This window comes from Hemicordylus capensis, chromosome 2 (genome assembly GCF_027244095.1).
Source record: "Hemicordylus capensis ecotype Gifberg chromosome 2, rHemCap1.1.pri, whole genome shotgun sequence".
NCBI classification, from domain to species: Eukaryota; Metazoa; Chordata; class Lepidosauria; order Squamata; family Cordylidae; genus Hemicordylus; species Hemicordylus capensis.
The window spans coordinates 301,282,892-301,309,553 of NC_069658.1; the positions used below are offsets into that span (position 1 = coordinate 301,282,892).

The following is a 26,662-nucleotide window of genomic DNA, read 5'->3' on the forward strand; positions in this document are numbered from 1 at the left end:
CAAGGATACAATTCCCCTATGCTCTGCAATGAATCTGAAAGGAGTTTTAAGAGTTGCAACTAACTAGATTTTCAGTGGAATGACATAGTTCTGTGTCCAATGCAGTTGTTCGAGAGAAGCACTTTCTCTTGTCATAACTATACAAAAAGTGATTTATACTCATCTGCAAGTACAAAGAAAGGGTCCCTATAACTACTGCAGAAAGCATCCCCTGTGCCTTTACTTCTCCCCGCCTCTGAGGGCCACCTGGGCACATACTCCAGATCAATTATGTAGTGCCCTGGTCCTCCGTGCTGCCTGACATTGATGGATGCTTTGATGATGCAATGATGACCAATATTTATATACCGCTTTTTAACCAATAAGATCGACACCAGCAACAGCCACTGGAGGGATGCTGTGCTGGGGCTGGATAGGGCCAGTTGCTCTCCCCCTGCTAAATAAAGAGAATCACCACTTTTTAAAAGTGCCTCTTTGCTCAGTTAGCAAAGTTTGCTCTGTTAGGGGTTGGTGATTAACAGCTGCAAAAAACCTGGAAAAGTTTAATCATCAACATCGGGGGGGGGGGGTGCTTTGCACCCAGGACCCTGTTGTCAGGAACCTCCCTGAGGCTACTGGGGTCTCCAGGGAGGATGAGTTGGATGAAGAGCCAGGAAAAAGGGTCATTCCCAGTGCAGGGCCTACTCATGAAACCATCTCCAAGTCCAAAAGGGAACCCATTGATGGGGAGTGGGAGGCTCCTACTGGTCAGAAAGCCCCTGCACTGGGCATTCCTGCAGAAGAACCCAAATGGGCAGAGACGCTGCCCTCAGATCCTGCTCCCTGCTCCACTTTGGGCGAGGGTACACTCAGAATGTTCCTCCAGAGGTGAGCAGCGGTCCCGCTAATTTTTTTCATCTCTGTGCGGAATGAGTTTTGTTCTGAGTGGCAGTATCCAGGCACTGTGGGCACACATGCATTCCGGGTGAGGCCTTCCTGACTCAACCTGAGCAGGATCTAAAATTAACTGAGCGGACATTAGAAAACTTTTGAGCGTGTGCACGCCTGAGAGGGAACAGGGGAGGAGAGCCACCCTTGTCCTCAACAGTACCCAGGGGAGAGGCGCTGGGGCCACGCTTGGGTTGAATGACAGCACTGAGGCAGGAGTGTGTGCCTGGCAGCCCAATGGCTCAGTCTACAAAGGCCTCCTCCAGAGGATCTCCTCTAGAGGAAGAAGCAGGTGCTACTGATAACAGCCTGAGGAGTCAGAAGAAGGGCAGGGGGCCTACTAGCTTTCATTTCAGCTTAGCTCTTGCCCAGCACAGTTGCTGGTTCAAAAGCTTGCCAGGCTGTTGTCTCCCAACCTAGAACAAAAAGACTCCTGACCTTGCCTCAGCAGGCCAGAACCCAACTCTTATCAACTCTTATACTTGACCATGCTCTAGTACAGGGATTCTCAACGGAGGGGTCCCCAGATGTTATTGGACTTCAACTCCCATAATCCCCAACCAAAGGCCACTTGTGCTGGGGATTATGGGAGTTGAAGTCCAATAACATCTGGGGACCCAGTGTTGAGAATCCCTGCTCTAGTACACCTTGTTCTTGATCACTTGGTGGATCCCGAGACTGTGCTCCAGCTGGCCAGTCTCCAGACAGCAGCCCTACTGCTTACAGATTTGTGTGGTCCTGGTGTAACTCTTTGCTCCACTCCTGGCGATTCCTGGACACTTTCTCTTGGCAACCCTCCAGATTCCCTGTACCAGCTGTCCAAAAGCTGAACCAGTGGTGAGTAGTCCTACAGCTTGCCCCTGTTGTGGGGAGGAGAGAGAGGGAGAGAATAGGACACCCATGGGCCTACACCCCAGATCTTTTAAGTACCTAGCAACAGTCCCCCCCACACACACACACACACACAGAGCACCCCTTTATCTTACACATCTTAGTAGTAAGCTGTGGACCGGTTAACCAAACCCAATTCTGACCTGTTCAAAATAACTGAGTAGTGAGCAAGTAATTGTTGCTGGTGAGAATGGCAAAAGATTTAGCGAATCAATCAACTTCCAAATTACAGCTGCTGGGTGAAGCAATGCCCAGCAGTTGCCCAAGGGGATTTTCTTCTCATTCACTGGCAAAACACAGAGGAGAGCGTGTCACTACCAGCCAGGGAGCCATGCGCCAGCACCAACTGCAACTTCATACAGCTGCTATAATCGGAGGAGGCAGGAGTTCACTTTCCCCATCTTCATTCCCACATAGCCTAAGGCTGACAGCTTCTTCAGGTCCTCCAGACCATACTGCACTTCAAATAGCATACAATCCATTAATCAGGAAAGATACTACAGTCATCCATTTGCCTAACAATGTCAGCAGTCCAGAAGAAATTGTGGGTTGCAGCAGCATCTTAAAAGAAGCTGAACCAGCTTCTTACCCATTCTTTAGTTATTCTATTCTACCCACAAAATAAAGAGCTCTGCTTAATGGAGAAACCCCTTGCTAAATGGATGTGAATGCTATATTTCTTATGGGGGAAGAGAAAATTCATACCTTTCATTAATATTGTGCAAGCACAAGCAGTTTTTTATGCTCACATCAACAGCCACAGCCCTTTCCTCAATTTAGAATATTAATATAATTAATAATCCAATGGACTGTACAGAAGAACAAGAAAAGCTGCTTCCCTGTTATCATGGTTATAGGACTAGACCCAATCCTGCAAGAATGACTCCATGCAAATGTAATGAGGAAAAGGAGGGAGAGAAGAGCCCTCCTTGCTGTATTCTAAACAGGAGCATTTTAAACATCTGAGCAGGATGAGGACACGACTGCTCTCCCCTTCCCTTGAAAGCAGGTCCTTGATACACACCTCTAAGGGTAAAGTGAGCCGCCTCTTGCTTGACTGTGCTCTGAAATAAGCAACACCTGCAGCACGGAAGAAGGGTGGGTTGGGCAACTGCACATGCCTTCGTCATCAGTTACAGATAAGCAACCCATTTTATTTATTTATTATTTCTTTGTGTAAACCACCCTGAGCCATTTTTGGAAGGGCGGTATAGAAATCAAATCAAATCAAATCAAATCAAATCAAATCAAATCAATAAATAAATAAATAAATAAATAAATAAATAAATAAATAAAATATTCTTCTTTGTGGCCTCTATGCACCCTCCTGTATGAGCAATTGGCTACCTGGCATACCTGGAGGAAGGTGCAAGTGTCGGAAGGAAGGAAGGAAGGAAGGAAAGATGTGAAGGACCCTTATGCCAAATCCTGCACAACCACCCACCCACCCAAGATACAGCACTTGATGAACATGGAAGGCGTAGACCAGGTAGCAGCTTCACACTTGGTAATGGAGACAGCCCTTGAAAAAGCAGAGGATGTAGTCATTCCCCTGGTAGAGTGGCCCCTGATCTGGAAGGAATCAGTTGCTTGGCTGGCTCATAAGATAAAGTGGCCACAGAAGCCAGCCACCATCCTATTCAATCTTCTCTTAAGGTCAGAACAGCAGATAACATTTCTCTCTTCCCTGAATTGTTCAGTTCTAATAATGTAGTGCACGGGTGGACAAACTTAAGGCTTCTGGGAGCTACTTTTTATTATTCTTGCCAGCGCCTCTGGTGCTACCAACACAAAAAAGCAACTTGGGGAGATGGAGCCAAATTATAAAATGGCAGCTTATACCAAGATTCACATTGACAGTATAAGGTATTTTAATACCAAAGCCCCCAAGTTCCAGTAGAGGTTTGCTACAGGAGAGGAGCAAGAGAGGCTGCTTTGTGGTAGAAGAAATTGGAGAGAAATTAATGGGAGAAAAAGTAAAAGCAGCCCTGAGCACTCAGAAAGAGAATGAAAATTGTGTGGCCACACCTTCCACTTAGCCAGCCAATCAGATTTGCAGTATTGGCTAGAAGGAAAGTCCAAAGGCCTGAAAGCTATTCAGACAACCCAGAAGCTACCTATTACTAATCTCATCCACCCACTTTGAGGCCCAGTGCATATGCATGCCTCAATTATACAAGGCTAATGGCGCAGAGGGGAAATAACGTGCCTAGCGAGCATGAGGTTGCCGGTTCAAATCCCCGATGATATGTTTCCCAGACTATGAGAAACACCAGTATCAGGCAGCTGCGATACAGGAAGATGCTGAAAGGCATCATCTCATACTGCGCTGGAGATGGCAATAGTAAACCCCTCCTGTATTCTACCAAAGACAACCACAGGGCTCAAAACCACATGGCTCAGTGGTCACCAGGAGTCAATACCAACTCGATGGCGCAACTTTACCTTTACTTTAATTTCTTGTTGAGCCACCTAACGTAGGGGAAGGTTGAGCCACCTAATGTAGGGGAAGTAACCTACCTAGAGAGCAGGAGGCTTTTGGTTCGAATCCCCGCTGGTGAGCTTACCAGAATATGGGAATTCTGGAATATTTCCCAGAATATGTGTTTCCCAGAATATGGGAAACTCCTATATCGGGCAGCAGCGATATAGGAAGGTGCTGAAAGGCATAATCTCATACTGTACGGGAGGAGGCAATGGTAAACCCCTCCTGTATTCTACCAAAGAAAACCACATGGCTCTGTGGGCATCAGGAGTCGACACCAACTTGGCGGCACAACCTTTCCTTTTCCTTTAGTTTCTTCTTGTCCTGTAGATCAGAGAAAAAATGGGACAAAATGCTGAAACAGATGAAACTCAGATACTACCTTTGTGGGGGAAACGGTCAGGTCATATAGCAATCTTGCCTTTATGCAGACAAAGAAAATATATATTGTAATGAAGAGCACATAACTCGGTAGTCTATCTAGCTGAGGTACTTACTACAAGAAAAAATCTTGTCTTGAACACAAGATGACACAATTTGCATCAGGCCATGAGCTCACAGGGTTCACACAAACCTTGGGTCCTTGGATGTTATTGGGTACAACTCCCATCATCCCTAGCCACAATGGTTTAGATTGTGAACTCACTAAGACAGGGACAACTTTATTATTACTAGTAGAGTGCCAGATATGCAAATTACACTATGTGATTATTATTATTCGAAGTGTGTGGTATCACTGATGTGGAATTTCTTTGACTTCTTACATTTGAATGACATATTGAAAAGGGTAAAGGGAATAAAAACAGCCTGTATTCAATCATTCTTTAGAGGCCTGTTTAGGCACTGGGCCGTTGAAGACTTGAGTTGGAGGTTAAAAAATGGAGTTGTAGACTGCACTGAAAATTAGAATTGGCATCATCAGCAGAACTCAATAGACTGGGATTCATGAGCCAGTCTGAAATGGTGGCTGCCAGTTCTCCCATAGTTAAGCTCCAAAGCTTGAGAAGCAGTTGCCTGCCTGGTAAGTGTTTTTGCAAAGTGAGCACAAATATACTTTTGATCTTCACTAAGACAAATGAAACACACTTTACACATACACCCAAAGCACTTTGTTAAATGAATGAATGAATGAATGAATGAATGAATCACAGCACTATATGTGCACACGAAGACAGAGAAAACAAGATGTAGATTGTAGTGGGCAGCCAGCCAGCCAGCACTGATAGAGTTAAATGGGAAAAGGGAGTTGACCTTGATTGACAGACTGGAGACCCTAGGTCATGACCCAATTGGTTGACGAGGTGGGCAGGACTAGAGGGCTCCAGAGAGTCTTCTGGGATGAAGTAGTGTGTGCCAAGGTGAGAGGGGAACAATGGAGTCTTGCCAGATTCTCATAGGGCGAGTTCTGCAAATCTCACCCTATGAGAATCTGGGTCAGAGTTTTCAGGGATTGGTCTCACCCAGGTGCAGCTTGTGAACTCTCTTCTGGCAGGGCAGGGGGCGGCTTCTTTAAGGTAAATGGAGCTGGTGCTCCGTGCCACCCAGCAGCCCCCAAGGCAGGGAATCGCCTCCGCCACTCACCTGGCCGCTGGCGGGTGCTCGCCTCCGCGGGAGGAGAGTTCACAAGCCGCACCTGGTCTCACCTAGGTCCTGGTGAGGTCCAAGGGAAGGAAGTCAAGGCCCTATCCACCCCCAGCATAGTACTTCCAGTGACGGTTGCTGGTGTCTATCTTATGTTTCTGTTTAGAATGTGAGCCCTTTGGGGACAGGGTTCCATCTTATTTGTTTGTTATTTCTCTGTGTAAACCGCCCTGAGCCATTTTTGGAAGGGCAGTATAGAAATCAAAATAATCATAATAATCATAATAATCATAAGGCTTCAGAAGGTTAGAATTAGGAGAAAGTGTTTTAGTAAGACTTGCGTTAAAAGTTTTCTTTTGTGTGTGTTGCTTTGTATCCCCAAGTATCTGCTTTTGCAATTACCTATCTTCAACTTCAGTCTAGAAATTAACAAATTAAGCACCGCCTGAGAACATCTGGGCATTTTGAATACTCTTGTAACCACTAAGCTAATTTTATTTGCAACAGCTACACATGAAATCCTGAACTGGCTTATTCTTTTATACATATATCAATAAATTGTTTTCTTTGTTTTTACAAGCCCCCTCAGAGTGTTTGACTGACTCTGGGGTTGGGCGAGGGAGCACCTCTAGTCCACATGCCCCCAAACAGCCGGCTACAGCCCCATTTGTGTGTGTGTGTGTGTGTGTGTGTGTGTGTGTGTGTGTGTGTATGGAACAACATTTTAATGTTTACCTGCTAGCAAGGTAAAGATGAGACTGGAGGTTTTATCGTTCTCTTCTAGATAGAAACTTTTTTACTACTACTATTTACTATGAATATTTATATACCGCTTTTCAACCAAAGTTCTCCAAGCGGTTTACATAGAAAAACAAACAACACATAAATAAGATGGTACCCTGTCCCCAAAGGGCTCACAATCTAAAAAACTAAGGAGCGATTGGTGGCAGCGATACAATCTACCAGAGATTCTTCTTTTATTTTTAATTAATAATAAACCCAGTCAGCTCGCCAGGTAACAGGGAGGGGTGACTCAGCGATAATCCCTTCCAATGAGTGAGCTGGCTGGGTCAGTTCCTTACAGAGACAATGACTAAACTACATAGAAGATGAAAATATAAGAAGTGCCTAACCAGCCAAGGATCGGAAAAGTGAAGCAACAGTCAAGAGTGCCCATTGAGGAAACAACGCCCTAGAGAACTTCTCCAAGCTGCGACTGTCATGGCAGTCAGAAGAGAACTGGGAAAGAAGCTGTTCACCTCACCCCTCAGGAACCTCTCTTCAAGGACCGGAGTGTCAGAACTTGAGAATGTTCCCAGAGATTGGATCCATACAAGCACAGAACCCACAGGTGGACTCCACAGACTCAACAATTGAGAAAATGTTTAACTACCACAGGCTGTAGAAAAGGGTTAAGTCAGTGAACCCATTACACATAAAAATTAAGATATTCACTTTTGTCACCAAATGTGCTCTGCTCGCATCAATAGCCAGCTGTCTTACCATTCTGCCCAATGAAGAATTCTTTGCAACTCCAAAACTTTAGGTATTTTCAAGCCCATTGAAACAGATCCGGTAAGAGGAACTACAATTTCCAGGCAGTAGTCCATACAGTGCTATAGCTTTCTTTCCAGCTTTTCAAAAAGCCTAATTTGATTGTTTCTGAAATATTGTAAAGCAAACTCAGTTTTCCAAGCATAGTTGTACCCCGATTCCTAGAACAGAAGCCTAGGAATGCTACTTGAGCACAGGAGAGAAATTTCTGTCTGACAAGCTGCCAAACCACAGCTGAAGACACAAGGAGGAAATCACCACCACTCAATCCATTAAAAAGAAAGTGTTGCTCACCAGTGACACCACAGCTGTGCTTCCGTCTAATTGCTTTTCACAGGTGACAACACCCTCTTTCCCTCAGGACAATTATGAAATTGTCCTGCATCCAAATTAATTTTTTTGGAAGTGAAAAAGAAGAAAGAATGAGGGGAACTTTCTTGGTCAATAAATCAGACAAAGCCATTATCCTGAGGGATTAAATGAGATAAGAACTTCAGGGCTTTACAGAAATCACATTAGTCCAATTCTTAAATCCGGGTAATGCTTCTTTTCATTGTATTAATTTCATTTATTCTATTTGCTATCCTTCTATCCTGATAACACTGGCATCCGTACACCCCTCCATAAATGAGATCTTCCTATTTTATAGGCTATAATCCTCCCTTTCTAGAGCTGTAATGAGATGCCTTTGCTTAATCGCGTTTATTTCCTCTCCCTCCCACATCCTTCAGTGATTTGTTTCAAAGGTTTTGCTTAAAACCATTAGGCCTCAAATGCCACTGCCACTGACACTGGATCTCTTATGCAGGCTCAACAGCTCCACAAGTTTCAGGAGGGGCCAAAGCAACATACTCAAACAGCCAAGGAACTGCAGGGAAAGGAAATGAAGATCCTCATTAAGCACAAACAGGAAAGCGGGGTTTGGGCAGAGATTGAACTACCTACAGTGGGCATAAGACAAACTACTGCATGCTTCCCAAATTAGATTGCAAGCCTCACCGTATTAATTATTGTAGACACAATCCTAGCGACCATACGATTAAGTGATCATCTCAGCTTTCCAGGTTACCTTTAACGAGCTTTTTAAAAACAAAACCATGAGAACAGTTTTTAAAAGGTCAGGAAGCAGAACAAAACAGAAACCAGAATTCTGTAGAAAGACTACTGAGAACAATGTTTGGAATTCTCAGAACTGAGACTATCAAGGAACTAATCACAAGAAAGAGTGGTCCTCCTTCTCAAGCTCCAGGAACAGGTTTGGCCATTCCTTGCCACCTAAAGTCACAGTACCTTCATGATGAATGTACAGCATTGGTATCATTAAGCAGGTATATTCTGGCAGTGAATCAAGATGCTAGCAGCACCCAGACTCCATGCTGAATTTCACTCTCAAAAACAGACAAAATAAGCTAATATAATGGCTAATAAAAGAGGCTACAGGTTATCTCAGCAGACATGTTCTGAACGTGCATATGCCAAGACAAAGGGTTAGGGTTGGGGCTGGGAGAGTGGGGCAGGCATGCGAGCGAGCGAGCGAGAGAGAGAATATCATTTGGCAGAAGGGATATTTAGCCACTCCTGTGCAAACGTTTCCCCTGCAAAAGTTCCCCCAGAGGGCTTTTTTCTGGTTTAGGAGCCAGCTAAGGGGGAAAAGAATGATTAAGAAACAGTCAAGGAGCATTTGCAAGGAAGGATTAGTGGATGGGGGGGGGCAGCTAAAACACCCTTCTCTCACACTTCCTAACACCCACACACTGCATTAGCCTTACAAGGGAAGCATGCAGGTAGGAAGGTTTCCCTCATCATGTGTAGCTCCCCCTCAACCCACACCCAAGACTACAAGAAAAATCACAAGATTCCAACCCTACCCTCAGTCATGAACTCACCAGTGGCCCAAGGCAAGTCATCATTTCTCAGCCTCAACCTCAGCCCCTATCCGCACCCCCACACACCCATCTGCAATCCGGGGAGAATACTACTGAGCTATATTACCAGGGTTGTTCTAAGGCTTACGAAGAGGAACACTACTTTGGCATTTAGCCCTTTAGAGCGTTCAAAGTGTTTCATATATATTGTTTTGTTGTGATTCTTTACAACCACCCTGTAGGGTGAGTGAATATTATTAGCTGGGGAGCAGAGGCCGAGACATGGAGTGGCTTACCTAAGGCCAGTGAGAAAGTTCATGGCAGAGGTGAGATTTGAACTTCCCAATTCATAACTCAATCCCTTAGCCACTACACCAGCTCTCAGAATGTATGTGGAGTGCTCTGAACACTCAAGAAGGCAATACAAGAGCTAAACAGTATGGCTATTAAGTCTCCTCTACATTTTCCACACTCTGTCCATTTATCAACACCTACTAAAATTCCATATTCACAACATTGCCCTTTTTCACACACAAAAACCCAGCATGTACAATTAGATTGCTAAAAATGTCCTGTGATATGTTCCCAATTGTTCTAATTAAAAGTCGCTACCCACATGCTTGAGACAGGAATCAGGCAGTGGGGAGGTGCAGAAGTGGGAGAAGCTTCATTCCTTTTTCGTTGCCAGGGAAAAGGTGGTTGGGTAGTCACACGATCTCCCTGCAATATGTTTTTCTCCAGTTTCATATAGTACTGATGTTTGATGCTCCCAAGTGTTCAAAATTTCCCACATCACAAGTTGTTCTAGTAAGACCTAATCTGCCAACTCTCCTTTCACTATCCCTTTGTCTAAATTTGGTTCAAACTGGTTAGTTGCTCAAAAGTTAGACCTCTTGCACCTCAAACGTTCACACGTCCACCAACTTGAATCAGAGTGGATGACATCATCACAGATTTATTATTTTTTACATTTATATCCTGCTCTTCCTCCAAGGAGCTCAGAGCGTTGTACATGGTTATTTTTATACTCAATTATGCCACTGAGGTGTCCCTATGCATCCTTACAATTGTAGTAAATTTGGTTCAAATTGGTTAGGCTGTTCACAAATTAGCCCACTTGCGCCTCAAAAGTTTACGCGGCTCATCTTGAATTGGGGTGGATGACATCATTACTAACAATGCCATCGAAGTCTCCCTGTGTGTCACTCACTACAACAATACCTAATTTGGTTCAAATAGGTTAGACAACCCACACGTTAGCCCACATGCACCTTAAACGTTCACGCATTTGCCATCTTGGATTGGGGTAGATGACATCATCAGAAACTACGCCCTATATGTCCCTACAACTGTACCTGATTTGGTTCATATTGGTCAAGGCATTGTGAAGTTGATGGCGGGGGGGACACAAACACACATGGAATGCCGGGTGATCTCATAAGCCTACTGGAAAGTTGGCTAAAAAGGTAGTTATAGCATTGATTGTATTAATTCTTGCTAAGTGTTGTATAAAATCTGTTGAACCCCCCAAATACACTCAAAATCTCATGATATGAAGTGATTTTGAGTGGGGGTGGGGGGTTCCAAAGTGCCTTCAAGCAATTTTTTGGGGGGAGGGGGTTCCAAAATTTTCCAGAGGTTCAATTTGCTTATTCTTAATGATTTTAAGGGATTTCAGGTGATTTTTGGCATCCAAAAGTTGGTATGGTCAGCAAGAGGAATGAGTGGATTGAACCTCTGAACACCCCACCCCAAATAGAGGGGGGGAACCAAATCACTAAAAAATCTCAATAAATCATGGATACTCAGGTCACGGTTAGCGAGACCAGTCACAATTTCCCAGTCGCGGACACTCAAAACTGCAATTGGGAAAAGCGCCATTGGCGAGGGATAGCTGTGCATAAAAGCTTAAAGACTCCTGCTTGATCAGATGTTGCATCCAGCATCCTGTTCCCAATAATAACCTGTCAGAAGCCTCTGGAAAGCTCATAAGCTGGGCATAAAGGCAACTACCCTCCCTCATCTCTTCTCCCCAGAATCTGAAGCATACTGTCTCTGAACATGAACTTCCGATGGAGTCACAACTCCCCATACTTCATTAGAGAACAAATGCTGGTGCTATGTAGTCATATCTGCAATACACATACCACCTAGAGCCTTTGGAATCAGGTAGTATACAGGTTTAATAAATGAACCAATAAAATATCGATAGGGGCTTTGCTCCTTCATGTTTTGGCACCAAAGATTAATTAATAATAAAGATGATCGTTTCAGGGCTCTATTACACTACACATCGTTCAAACATACGGAATAAATCCACTCTCAGAACAGAGCTGGCAGGACTAGAAGAGGCGCTGCCTACCAGTGAACATGATCTTGCACATAGCCAGAATCCCACACCATTTAGTTCTCAACGGGAAAGATATCACAAGCATATTCCACTTGTATATGGTCATTATTACAGCACAGTCAACCAGTTATTATCAGCTAGACTCTAATAATGATAGTCTATTTGTGAACTCCATTCTGAGTGTGCAGATGCAAATGGTGAGGATCATGGGGATTCCGAGTTGGCGAGGGGCTACCCACAGTAATGATCTTACACTTTTGCTATTATTATTTTTTTTAAAGGACCCTAACACATTTGCCCTACGCTAAAGGATGCATGTGTGCGCTGCCTGCGAATATTTCTGGCAATACAAGAATGCAACCTATGGTCAGCCATGGCTGGTTGAAAAATATCAAGTTGTCTGACTAGCCATTCTGGGCTCAGGGCTGAAGGGTGAGCTTGCGCCAAGTCCCAAACCCAGAGATTAGAGTGCCTTGGACCCGGGAGATCAACAAGACTCACCATGGTCATCCCAAGGCAAGCTTCTCCCAATGGTGTCTGAGCCAAAAGAGAAGGGAAAGCAAGCTCAACCCCACCCTTCAGCCTCAAATACGGCTATAGGGGCAAGGAGATTCTGAGAGGGGCCTGGGATCATGTTCTGGGAGTGATTGGGACATGGTGCTGGCCTCATACCTCATACCATCTCATACTGGCATCTCATACTGTACCTTCATTCACAAGATTCCCCAGAGCCACTATGTAAGGAGACCCTAAGAAGGCCTAGTGCCAGAGTGGATGGTAGATTCCCCAGGGTCCCTTCATCCTCCCCCTTCTACAGAGGTCCTTACTTCTGTTTATTTTCTGTAAAGCATCTCCATTGCTAGGCACTAACAAGAACAAACTCTGCCTTTCACATATTTTTAAAAAACTTTTAATTAGATTTGTATTTTTATATTCCAAATTACTACTTTTGTTGTGCGATTGTTATAGTTTTATACTGTGAACTGTATAAAAGTTTTATACAGTTTTATTTTGTAAACTGCCTTGAAATTGTTATAATGAAAGGCTGTATAAAAATCTAACAATAAGTAAATAGCACTTACCAACTGGCAGGGGAAGTGAATAATATTGTAGACACGCAAGCATGACTAAGCCTACTGCTCTTAGTGCCTTTACAAAGAGTTTGTGCCAGCGTACCTGGCATCTCATACTGCGCAGGAGGCGGCAACGGTAAACCACTCCTGTATTCTACCAAAGAAAACCACAGGGCTCTGTGGGCGCCCGGAGTCAAAACTGACTTGACAGCACACTTTACCTGGCACAAAAGGAGTGTTCTGCATGGCAATGCTGCAGAAGATAAGAAGCCTGAAGCACCTTTTTTCTGGTTCATCCAAAGCAGCAGAGGATTCTGCAACACAGAGAGCCCTTAATAAAACCTCAGTGCCTCTCTGGCTTACTTTTCAGCCTGTTTTTCAAGCAAAGGACCTCTTATGAAATAAGTAATTAATTATGCCCAGAAGCCTGATGGGTTTTAGTCTGCAGTCTATTCTCCGATCCTAGGCAAGCACACAGGGTAATAAGACTGAACCATCGCTTCACACAGATACTAATAGTAATAAAAGTCAGTGGATGAAAACCGTAAAGAACACAGATTAAACGCCAAACGGCTTTCAGCGCAATCAAAGCAAAATCGTTTTTAAAATACAGCCATTGTATTCAGATTTATGACCTGCAAGCGGGAATGTGAAGACAGAATATTGCTGCTCTAGCTGAAGTGCCTGTTCAAGAGAAGGGCATTAACTAAATTACTGGTACAGCAAGGGCACAGGATTTCTCCATGTAACCTTTCCAATGATACATAGCATGACCTTCAACTCCTAATAGTTCAGGAGAAGCCATAGGCTGTCCACTGACATGTCATTCTTTCCCAGTGTGCCGCTATGCACAATACGAGGCACCTGGAAGCCTGCTCCTTCGGGCCTCCTCACATTGTTCAGCATCCAGATCACTAATCACCATCGAACAAGAGATCAATGATAACTGGGAGAAATCAAGAAGTAGCCATGGGTGATGCAAGCTCATCCTCACCATAGGTGGAATACTGCTAAGAAACAAGGAGCATGACATTCAAAATCATGCTCTAGAGCCCAAGGCTTCCTGAAGAGGGCACCTGACCTGCAGAGTGAGGGAACGTGTACTGGGGGAAACCAGAGCTGCCTGGCTCTTCTCAAGCATCAGAGAACTGGTTGTAGTAGATGAATCCAAGCAAGATGGAGGTGCTTATTGTGGGGGCTCAGAATCTGAGAAGTGAGTTAGATCTTCCTGTGCTGGATGGGGTTACACTCCCCCGGAAGGAGCAGGTGTGCAGCTTGGGAGTACTCCTGGACCCAGGCCTCACCCTGGTCTCTCAGGTGGAGGCCATGGCCAGGAGTGCTTTCTATCAGCTTCGGCTGATTCGACAGCTGCGCCCATTCCTTGAGGAGGATGACCTCAAAACAGTGATGCACCAGCTGGTAACCTCCTGGCTTGACTATTGCAATGCGCTCTACGTGGGGCTGCCTTTGTACGTAGTTTGAAAACTTCAATTAGTTCAGAATGCGGCAGCCAGATTAGTCTCTGGGGTAACCTGGAGAGACCATATTACACCTATTTTGAAACAATTGCACTGGCTGCCAATATGTTTCTGGGCAAAATACAAAGTGCTGGTTATTACCTTTAAAGCTTGAACGGCTTAGGCCCAAGTTACCTTAGAGAGCGCCTTCTGCGTGATCCCCACCGCACATTAAGGTCATCTGAGGAGGTTCGTCTCCTGTTACCACCAGCTCGTCTGGTGGCAACTGAGAGGCGGGCCTTCTCTATAGCTGCTCCGGGGCTGTGGAATGCGCTCCCTGCGGAAATCCGTAATTTGAATTCCCTATTAGCCTTCAGGAGAGCCCTTAAAACGTATTTGTTTGGCCTTGCTTTCCAGGGTTTTTAAATCGGTTTTAATATTCTAACCCGATTTCGGGGCTTTTAATCACTGTAATTGTTTAACTGTTTTAAAATGTTTTTAAATTGTTAATTGTTGTTATATTGTTTTTAATTTGTTTTAGCTCTTTATTGTTTTAGTGGTTTCTTTTAATTGTAAACCGCCCTGAGCCATTCTGGAAGGGCGGTATACAAATCAAATCAAATAAATAAATAAATAAATAAATAATAGATGGAGGAAAGCAAGTGACCAAGGTGGGCAGAGTGAATCAGTGAGGGGTGGGGGGAGGGAGTGGAAGGCAGTAATCTGTTGAGGGGCTCTGAGTAGAACGACTGTAGTAATCAGTGCTCTGAGCCTAGGCCCACTGTGGGCCACTGAAAAAGGATCTGAGAACTGGCCCTCTGACCTGGGAAGAGGAATCTCTAGTTTCTTTATGCATTTCCACCTTTACAGTTCATAGCTGGGGTATGTGGCAAAAAGTGGCCCCATTCATGTTGACGGAGGGCTGTGCAAGCCAGGCTGGAATCAGGGGAGGGTGGTGGGTCTTTCAAGACCCATCAAGACCTATCAAGACCCAGGGATTCCCCTAGGGAGGATAGGAGGGGATGTCCAGTACTTAGTTCTTGGACAGAACTAGGAGTTTGAGGCAAGATGTGCTTTTTTAAACTCTCCTTTATCCCAATAGAGAGATTGCTGAGTAGTAGTGTGCATGGTTCGGTTCGGGCACAATTAAAAAGCCCTCCGGACCGGTTCGGCATTCCGGCGGTCTGGAGGTTCGGAAGGGCAGTGGAGTCTCTCTTTGGGGGGGGGTGGCACTTCCCCCCCCCCCGCCGCTCTTCCCCCTCCAGCGCTGGTGCATTTAAAAATCTTCTTGGGGCAGCAGAGTTCCTCCCTGCCGCCCCTGCCCCCGTCGTTGTCCTTTAAGCCTTAAACAGAGAAGAGCTAGCGGCGCGCATGTGCCCTTCGCAGCACGCGTGCTCGTCTCTGCTGCTGGCGCGCGCACGCCACATGATATATGTGGTGTGCGCGCGCCAGCAGCGGAGATGAGCACGTGCGCCGCGAAGGGCGCATGCGCGCCGCTAGCTCTTCTCTGTTTAAGGCTTAAAGGACAATGACGGGGGCAGGGGCGGCAGGGAGGAACTCTGCTGCCCCAAGAAGATTTTTAAATGCACCAGCGCCGGAGGGGGAAGAGCGGTGGGGGGGGGGGGTTAAGTACTACCACCCCCCTTAAAGACAGACTCCCCCCAGTGCCGGACCACACTTCTGTGTTTCCATGCACATCCCTATTGCTGAGGAGCATTTCCTTGTGAAGGAAGGGAGAGTGAGGAGAAGCAAGCAACATGGCTGCCTGACCTTGAGGATCGTACAGAGCTATGGTGAGGGCACAGTTTGCTCGTTCCTCATCTCCCACACTGACCAAGTTCATCAAAACATTGCAGGTGGAGGATGCAGTTGGACGCTCATATGGTAGGAGGGGGCAGTGAATAGTGGGCTCAGAGGCATCAGATTTGCAATGATTGAACTGGGGCGACTGCAGACTGCCAGGTTGCACAAAATGTCCCCTAATGCAGCATTACTCCTGTGGGCTACAATGTTAAGGCAGCAAGAGGAAATGAAGTGGCAGGCTGGGCTTTTGTCCCAGGAGTAGGTGACACTGGCTGGGCAGATCCTTTGGCAGATCAGGCATCTTAGTGCAGGCTTTACTAGGGCGCATCACTTGCCTTTGCTTACGGGGGGGAGGTTGGGAGGAAAGTCCCAAGTAACCTTAATATGGGGACTACCCCTGACAAAAGCAGGGAGTCCAGGTCAATGGCTCTGGGCCCTTGGTGAGCAAGAAAGCAGAGGCAGAATTTGCCTCCTTTTAAAAAGAAAAGGGCGGGGGGAGGTAATCTTAAAAAGACCCTTCTCACACTGACTAAATAGCTAAAGTAAAAGGGGGAGAGAAGAAAATCTATGAAATCAATCAATCAATCAATCAATCATTTTATTTATGGCCGTAAGTCAAACAAAATTAAAAACTTTAGACTGTTACCATAGATATATATACAGCATAAAATAACTAAAAGATACACAATCAGCCTCAGGAAACCCCATGACGAGAGGTCAATTTCATAGCCCCATATAAAAATTTAGCAACCAGTTCAGTAATACCCACATTAACATCAGCAAGACATAAATTAAGATAAAATGAGTCAGGCCTGCCTGGAAACTGATAAAATTGAGGGGTCAATAATTCTTTCCTTGAGTCGCAGGACAGAGGGCAGTACAAAAGCACATGAGCAACTGTTTCTAAACAGCCCTCTCCACAAGAACATAGCCCCGAAACAGGGGAATCCTTGCAAAACCTTCTAAGGAGCAAGGCAGAGGGTAAAACATTCAGCCTGGCTCTTGCAAAGGCTGACCTCAATTTAACCAGATGGAGCGTGGAGAGATATTTAGCAGGATGATTTCGAGCAGGGAGGGAAATATTAAGATATATGAGAGAGCAGCATCTATTCGCTAAGGAGACAAGGCGATGGTACTCAATGTCTCTAAGATGTTGGATCATGATAGCCTTGGCGCTGGTAAAACACAGGGACAATAAACTGGAGGGAGAAAGCCCCAAACTCAGCACTTTTTTGGTAACCACAGATAACCAAGGGTTAGGGAAGTTGTCCCTCCACATAAGTTGAATATACAATAAACCCTGAGACCCAAGGCAAAAATTAAACCGGCGAGTTATTGTAAGCTCCCAAGCCCAACAGGCAATGGAATAGGAACCCGACTCCAGACACAAAGTGCCATAGGAGACACATTTTGACACTCTAAAAGTAGCTCTGAGAAATCTGAATAGACTCCATCTCCGACTGTGTCCCCTGAATCCATAGTGGAGCCCCAAAGAGCATTTGAGCTACAATTTTGGCTTGGAACACCCTGAGAGCCATAGGTATGAACTGACCACCCCTAGTGAAGAAAAAACGGAGAAAAGCATATAATGTGGAACGTGCAGTACGGATCGCATGTAAATGCTGTGATTTCCAATTAAGGGCAGGGGGGGTAATCTTTAAAAGGCTCCCTTCTCACACTGACTAAATAGCTAAAGCAAAAGGGGAGAGAAAAGAGTAGAAGAAGACTATCTATGAAATCAAAGGATTGCAGGAAGATCAAGAGCGCTTTCCAAGACTGGTTAGCAGGAGCCAGATAGGACCAAACTGGGTCTCCCTCCCACAGCATTCTGGGATACCTACTGATTTGCATAATGCCTATCTTCATGGAGCATTACCCATGCAGAGGATACTCTCCTACACTATGTGATAAAGGATATGTGCATGAAAAGAGGGATCAATAGCGGGGTAGGAAGAGGATCCTTAGCATGAAGACTTCCTAAAAAGGAGAACCAACAGTAGAGTCAGTCTCGACATTTTAAGATGTAACAGAACAAGATGGGATTCTTGTTAGGGACAGAACAACGAGACCTGTGGCATTGTTGCCATTAAAACCCGTCTTCAATATGCAGGGCTTCACACCACAGTGGTAACTCCCTTTATCGAGCAACCACATAAGGTGAATCAAGTGGGACAGCCTCACACCAGCGGTTCTTAAGAAGGGGTGGCACTGGCATGAAAATATCTTGCATGACAACTTGCCACAGATAACAGATGTCACCACTGCACTCCACCATTACACTGCAGTGACAGCATAGGAACTGGATCAAGAATACTTCCTTTAAAAACATATCAAGACTTTAAGCCCATTCACACGTTGTGTTCAACACCCGTATAACATATCTGTACATGGTACAGTCATTCACATACTGTGGTGAACACAGGTACAGCAGTACACTTCCTATCTGTAGGATGCATGTGAAGGGACCCGGGTTCACTTTTAAAATCAACACAGGCACAGTCGTTCACAAAAACACATGTACAGATATCTGTACACTTGTAGACAGATTCAGACATAATGTCTGAATCTTTTGTGGCGGAGGATAGAATACAATAAAATGACACATTTCCATATTAAAATCCAGAAGGGCAAGTCACAGGGAACATATTTACAAGCCCCACTGAAATGAACAGAAGACAAAAAAACAGATTGTGCCTGATCAGCTATTTACAGGTACCCTGAGGAAGCCACTTGCCTCCTCTTGGAGGAGCACAGGAGAGGAAATGTGTCTGAGCACTACTAATTATTTTCAACATTTATATCTCACCCTTCCATATTAGAAAGGAAGGCATACACATATGTACGTATGTGGTGTACACATACACAAAAATGTAACACATTAAAAAGTACCAAATTAAACATCAATCAATCGCAAGAACACAAGACAAACAGCTGATTAAAAAAACATCATCAGTGCCAAAGAGAGAGGAGTATAACTCAGGGAAATCGTTGGCTTGGCAAGAGAAGAGTGTTTTAACCTGACACTGGAACCACAAGGGAGGGAGGGGGCAAGGCAAATCTCCCCAGGTAGGGATGTCCAGAGCCTGGTAACTATCACAGCAAAGACCACCTCCTGCATGCCCGCCAAGTGCCAACCATACCTTCAACAGTGGCAGGACATGCACTTGGGCTTCCCCTGCTGAGTTCAGTGGAAGGATAGAACTAGACAGTCCTTTTGGTATCCTGGTTCCAAGCTATTTAAGGCTTTAAAGCAGGGGTGAGGAACCTTGGCCCTCCAGCTGTTTTTGAACTACAACTCCCATCATCCCCAGCCACAATTATTGAACTACAACTCCCATCATCCCCAGCCACAATTATCACACCTCATAATGAGAATCAATTATTTACACATTAATTACTCATTTATTTAAGCAGTTAAGCATGAAAGTGGCATTATTGTCAAGGATGAGATGTATGACCTGAAAGTAATTTTGGTTAATGAGGAACAATTATTGTGGCTGGAGATGGTGGGAGTTGTAGTTCAAAAACAACTGGAGGGCCAAGGTTCCCCACCCCTGCTTTAAAGGCATAATCAGCACTTTAAATTCTGCCCAGAAATGGTCTGGCAGCCAATCAAGCTACCATGCCAACAGGAGTAACAGGCTCCAAAATGGCATATTGCATTGGCACTAGCCCTAACCAAGCATTGGTAGTTTGATAGTTATATAAATGTAATGGGGGCAAGATGTCTTGTTGTGGAGAAAATGCTGCTCTGTTTTTCCCCCTCAGGTAGAGCCAACCCCAAGTCCCAAATTCAAGGAAGATGTGAAACTGACTAAAGCTCATTCCAAGCAGATCCTGGTCTAATTATTCTAGACGAGGATCTGCTTGGTCCATGAAAAATATACTTCCCCTTACTTGTATTCAAGGAGCTACATGGGCATTTGTGTACTCATCTCATGTATTAAAAATAATATTTGTTAAAATCTGCTCTTCCAAGTGTACTCCTAGCACGGAGGTGAAAAGGGAAAAAATCATGCTGCTCATCATATATCCTAGCTGACAGACACTGACAACCACACCAAAAAGTATACAGCAGTTTGGGCCATCCCTCCGGGGGCTTCTTTCAGTTTTTCCAGGGCTCAGCTTGAACTGCTATCAAAACCTGCAAAACCAGTTTGACTAAAAACTCATCATACACCAATGGAAGAAGAGAACATTGCACACCACAGGCACTGACAGCCCTGTAATACAACTTTCAAGTCTCCAAAAAGCTATTGTCAGTGCCTAACCTAGATGAAGACTGCGGGGGGTCTGGAACTGCAATTTGAACAATATTAGAATTAGTTTGCCTGAATAATGTATGCCTCTGGTTTTCATTAATTTCAATGTCACTTTACTAGCCACACTCAGTATAAAGAAATATTCACGGACTGTTTAATAAGGATTAAAAATGCTTTTTCTGAATGAAGATAAAACCTGATTGATTTGTATTAGGAATTCTCAAATAGGAGAACTTTTAAATCCATATTAGTCCATTTGGATTACAGTTAATGCCCTGGTTAATACAGATTAAGTTAAGGCACTTTCCCAGATATTAAAGCCAAATAACTGTTCACTTTGTAGCTTTTGGATTTTGCGTTCTGTTTTGAGCTCAAAGTGCAATGCAAAATGGCCGAAACGTTCCACCAAACAACTGGTCGAACAGGTTGTTTCAACAGAACAAACCCAAAATAAGACGGAGGTACTTATTGTGCGGGGTCAGAACTCTAGAGACGATTTTGATCTACCTGTTCTAGATGGGGTCACACTTCCCCAAAAGGAAAAGGTTCGCAGTCTGGGAGTACTTCTGGATTCACACCTCTCCCTGGTTTCTCAGTTTGAGGTGGTGGCCAGGAGTGCTTTCTATCAGCTGATACGCCAGCTGCGCCCGTTTCTCGAGATCAATGACCTCAAAACTGTGATACATCTGTTGGTAATCTCCAGACTTGACTTTTGTAATGCGCTCTACGTGGGGCTACCTTTGTACGTAGTCTGGAAACTTCAGTTGGTTCAGAAGGCGGCAGCCAGGTTGGTCTCTGGGTCATCTCGGAGAGACCATTTTACTCCTTTACTGATGGAGTTACACTGGCTGCCAATAGGTTTCCGGACAAAATACAAAGTGCTAGTTATAACTTACAAAGCCCTAAATGGCTTAGGCCCTGGGTATCCAAGAGAGCGTCTTCTTCATTATGAGCCCCACCACCCATTGAAGTCATCTGGGGAGGTCCGTCTCCAGTTACCACCGACCCATTTGGTGGCTACACAGAAATGGGCCTTCTCGGTCGCTGCCCCGAGATTGTGGAATGCGCTCCCTGCTGAGATACGATCCTCCCCATCTCTGGCAATTTTAAAAAAACACCTGAAAACCCATCTTTTCACCCAAGCTTTCTCAGCTTCCTAAATTTGGAGGGTTTTAATATTGGGTCTATTTTAAAATTCTAAACCCAATTTCGGGGGTTTTAATCACTGTAATTGTTTAATTGTTGTTTTTAAATTGTTAATTGTTATGTTGTTTTTTAATTTGTTTTAGCTCTTTACTGTTTTAGTGGTTTGTTTTAATTGGAAACTGCCCTGAGCCATTTTGGAAGGGTGGTATACAAATCAAATCAAATCAATCAATCATAAAATGTTTTGAGTGTTTCAGCCATAGGGAACAATGGAGAAACTTGAAACACCCCATTATGTGGATCCTATGGGAGTTTGGGGAAAATGGTTAAAAATGGCCCACTTGCTCATTTCTTTTGTGGTAGGTAGCACCCATCATGCCCTACCACACAACCCACTTAGGTGTCCCAAGGAGCTACCCATGGGGAACAATGTGGTGTTTCAAGTTTCCCCATTGTTCCCTGTGGCCGGAACAAGCTGTACTCAGACTGCAATGCATTTTGCAACCCTGCCTTGAAAAAGACTGCAGAAGCACACCATAAAAGGGAATCTGTTCCTCCCAACACAGAACATACATTTCAAACACAGTCCAAATGGCCAAATAGGAATCCCCGATTCAGAACCCACTGCCAACCATAGTGCCTGCGCTGTAGTAACATCATTGACACAAGTATGTGGGGGTTTTTTTGCAGGGGGGGGTTACATTTATATCCCACTCTTCCTCCAAGGAGCCCAGAGCGGTGTACTACATACTTGAGTTTCTCTTTCACAACAACCCTGTGAAGTAGGTTAGGCTGAGAGAGAAGTGACTGGCCCAGAGACACCCAGCTAGTTTCATGGCTGAATGGGGATTTGAACTCAGGTCTCCCCAGTCCTAGTCCAGCACTCTAAACACTACACCACACTGGCTCTTGTTGCTCTCTCACACACAATTATGGCTGCTTACTTCCTAGCACTGCAACAGCTGTCACACAACAGCACCCTTAGCAGCAAACATTGCCATATGCTCAACTAGAGCAACTTTAGCCACTTTTTGACTGCGTATATCTTGCAATGAATGCAGATTGCAGAGCAGTGAGTAAAGCACAAATTAGTCTCAAGGCCAGACACGGAGCTTATCACAGCAATCATCGAGAAATATCACACACACACACACACACACACACACACACAGCTGCCACTGTCCATTTATCACCACAACACTATCTCACGAACAAAACAAACCACAACTCAAGGAAGGAAGGCACCTGTACTTCCTTTGTCAATCTGAGATCCAGCAAAATCAGATAGTTATAGCAGGAATAACATAGCATATTATACTCGGTGCTGAGAAAAGAAAACCACAAAGTCAAACTTTCCTTGATTCCTGCCTCTCCTCCTGATGTATCCTCTTCAAGAGACTATGAGGGCTCTCTCTACCTCCCAGTTCCTTTGAATATATTTTGAAATTCCCTCCAAAAGCGTTCTCCCACCCCCCCAGCCAATGGGGGCACAGTTGTCCATGACAACACTTGATTTCTATGCTAACAAGCTAACCAACAAGCAAGGAGATCACAAGCCAATTGGGAGCCAGTGCCAGAAAACTAATAATCATGGGAAAGACATGTATCCAAAATGGCACTTGGAACATTAAAACGTTTCAATCAAAATGGGGGTTGTTCTGCTCCAAGCTTGAAATACTCAAAACAGCCTATTTTGAGTCGGAGGGTGTGTGTGCAAAACATTCAAAAGTACTACATACTGTACATGCTAACTGTGAGTTCTGGGTGAGAAGAGAGTTTATATCTTCAAGTGAAATGTTCAAAAACTCCTTGAACGTGTTACTAATCTCCACCTAAGTAGCTTGCCTGTTTGGCTTGATAATTCTCACACTGTGGACCTCTAGTTCACCTACTTGTACTCATGTTCCTCTCCACCAGATGTTTATTTTATTTACTTATTTTATTTGTACACCACACAATCCAAATGACTCAAGGTGGTTCACAACCAAAAATGAAATCAGTTAAAAGTTTAAATTTCTGAAATAACACTTTAACCATTTAAATACCAATGGTTAAAAAAATGCGTCTTTACAGCTCTCTGAAAATGTTGAACTGTGTGTTGACAAAAGGCCTCTTTTTTTAAAGATTGCTAGAATACTCCTTCCTGATATTATTCTAAAGCTTCTGTTTGTTCTAAGAAGGGGAATTTACTTGCTCTGCTACACGTATGACTCAGAAGTGCTTATTTTGCCAGTCCAAACTGTTCTATCTGGGTTTGGGAGCTGTGTGCTCTCCCAAATTTTGGTTGTGTGGAAGCAAGGTAGGAGGAAAACCTGGGTAGAAGCAATTGTGTGGAAGGTAGGAGGAAAAGCTACCTAGGTTTTTCTCCTACCTTGCTTCCAACACAATCACTTCTACCCAGATTTTTCTCCTACCTTGCTTTCACACAACTGATAATTGGGAGCACACACAGCTCCCAAACACGGGTATAACACAGAGCCGGGTCTCACGATTAGTGAGACCTGGTTTGGGAAGGGAAGCGGGGAGAGCGGGCCAAGCCTGCTCTCCCCGCAAACGAGCAGGGCAGGAGCCCTGGGCAGCCAGATCGGCTGCCCACATGATTGATGGCTCTGTGATGGAGCCGGCAGGGGCTGGGGAGTTCAGGGTCCGCATGGCCCCTGGAAGCTCCAGTATGCCCTGCGCGAGTGCGCAGGGCATACTGGAGAGACCCCCAGAGCTGGGAGGTGGTTTTTCGCCTCCCCTCCAGGGGAGTCTACTCGTGAGTAGCCGCAGCACAGCTACTCACAATCACTAAAACCGGGTTTGCGGAGCGCTTGCTCCTCAAACCCAGTTTAAAGGAAGGGGTACTTAGGTGGGTCGCTGGGAGGCAACCGGGCTCGGCTGCAAGCCTGGTGGCTGCCACGATCATTCGAAATCAGGCTAGGCTCCCCTAGCCCGATTTCAGCTGATCGTGGGAATAGCCTCACAGTTTTTTACTGTGTGAATGACCTAAATGGCTGACATGAAGAAAATTATTTGCCTAACATATTCTTTTAATTCCAGAGAGACTACTTTAAGTCGTTTTCCTCCTATCAGCCATTGTGTCATGAGCAAAGTTTGGAATTCTCTCCATCTCTGTGGTCAGTGCAGCTATTCCCATCGTGCTCAAAATGGTTCAACAGTACTCACAATCTTCCCAGAGGCAGGCATGTGTCCCTCCTTCTTGAGCCCTCTTCTCATTACTTTTTAAAGAGAATCTTCCGTAGAGAAGAGGCAAGCAAGAACACTTCTTGGTTACTTAAGTGTAATCTCTGAGGCAAGCTTAATTTGTGGATTTAACAATAAGTCACTGCGTCTTTCTACAAGGGCTTTATAATTACATTTCACACAAAAAATTATCACCTTCATGGTGGTAATAGAGTTAACACTGCAGCTGCCAGGTATGATGCCTCACCCACATTTCACCTGTCTCAGACATTTACTCCCTTTTTTCTTTTGGTTAACTCTTTAATGCCAGTCTCTTTCTCTCTTAAGCCAAATGAGATGTCCAAAGCAAACCAAACATGTTTATAGGTGAATGAGGCAAGCATACCTTTTAAGCAGAGGTGAGAGAGTCTGCTTTGTATACTAAAAGAAACATGTGGGGAAGGAGAGCAAAATCTGACCCCTCTCCCACCTTCACACCCATTGCACTCTGCTGATTTTAAGCAGTTTTCTCCCTAACCACCTCACTTTATTCAGTGCTGGGTTGTGAAAAATCCACTTTAAAATGGCAAACAGGTTTCACTACCTTCCTCTGCACATTTCAGTAGAAGTAGTAGACTCCCCCAATCCACCCCCAGCTTTATAGATGAATGGGGCAAGACATATTTAATGAACAAGTGGCTGTCCCAAACATCTGTTTTGGCCCTTTGCCACACCTGCATAATATCTCCTATAACATGACCACCCTTTACCATCACTATTCCCTACTAAATTAGTCAAGACAGGCATTAGAAAGAATATCAAGCTCTTCTTCCTGCTTTAAGTCTATTTTTAGTTATATTGATCAAGGACGGGTTGTGAAGTAGAGCTGCAAAATTTAAATTGGTGAGATGAAACACATTTTGACAGACTAAAAAGATGCTTCCCATTAATCAGGCAGCAGATATGTAACTTTTAAAAGTTATTCTTAATAAAAGTACTTCTATGGACTGGAGCAGGCAAACAGCCTCTTCAAAGAAGCATCCCTTCCAATGATGGAGAGAAGGGCAAGAATGCCTCCTGTAATGTGTCACTTGCTGCAACACATGACCACATCCCTTGAAACAAAAAGTATGTTGTTTTAAGAACTACTGTTGCATTTGCAAATTTAACCAATTTATTAACTAACCAATCAACGAAAACTCATGCCATCAAATCCATTCCCACTGCTTTAATCAGGCAACAATCCTACTGCAAAGCACCTACCAAGGAAATTAACCCTGACTGCTACTTTGTCACTAGGTTTTGAATCTGAAGAAAGGGTATAAACTGACTCTCAGGTCGTCTTCAGCTTTCTGTCCAAATGTAGGTAATATACCCATGAACCTGCTCCATTTGATAATTCATGAGCTTTTATGAAAAAGCCCACACACTTCTAGGAAGGCCTTCTTCTTTAGGAAGTCCTTCTTTTGGAAGGCCAATTCTGCTGGACCAAATTACTGGTATAAGCCCATCAGGCTCTTCAATTGGAAGGACTGGATATTTGTCCCAAGTGCTGCTGTTACCACCACTGAAATTGACAACAATAGAGAAAGTGTGGAATAGGAAGAGGGGGCAGCACTGGCAAAGATGGCTCTGGGGAAAAATGAAATGGCAGGACTGGGTTCAGGAACAGGGAAAGACATTGAAACAGATCTTCTTTGGGACATCCTGTGATGCTGAGCTGATATCATGCAAGAAAAAGACCTTCAACAAATCTTACCACAGGTGGAGGGGAAAAGAAGGGGAGAGAGAGCATGCACATGTGCTAGTGCAGTAGGTCTTTTTTACACTCACCAGTTGGGCTGTTTTCTGCTTCTCTTCATTGGTGCTGCTTCTCTCCCGCTGAAGACTTGTGTTCAGACTCTCATGGGCTGCCTCCCGCTCTCTTTTGGCCAGGCGGAGCAGCTCCTCTTGAACCATTGCCTGCTCTTGTTCATACCTGTAGAAGAAAAGTGGTGGTCAGCAGCTACAGGCTCCCAGCTCTCGCGGCCAGAACAACACAGAGCTGTGATCTACCTGGCACAATTACCAACTCGTGGAATCACTGCAATTTCTGAAGCACAA

At 44.6% G+C, this 26,662-nt stretch overlaps 1 protein-coding gene across 3 annotated transcripts in view; it reads right to left on the bottom strand.

Moving 5' to 3' along the window:
• The window catches only part of CHCHD6 (coiled-coil-helix-coiled-coil-helix domain containing 6), a 320,698-nt gene that overhangs the window by 270,484 nt on the left and 23,552 nt on the right, over nt 1-26,662 (bottom strand). For all 3 annotated transcript variants that reach the window (XM_053301294.1, XM_053301296.1, XM_053301295.1), the window contains one exon: nt 26,393-26,537. In XM_053301294.1, the coding sequence (XP_053157269.1) occupies nt 26,393-26,537 (145 nt within the window). The remainder of the gene's footprint in view (nt 1-26,392; nt 26,538-26,662) is intronic.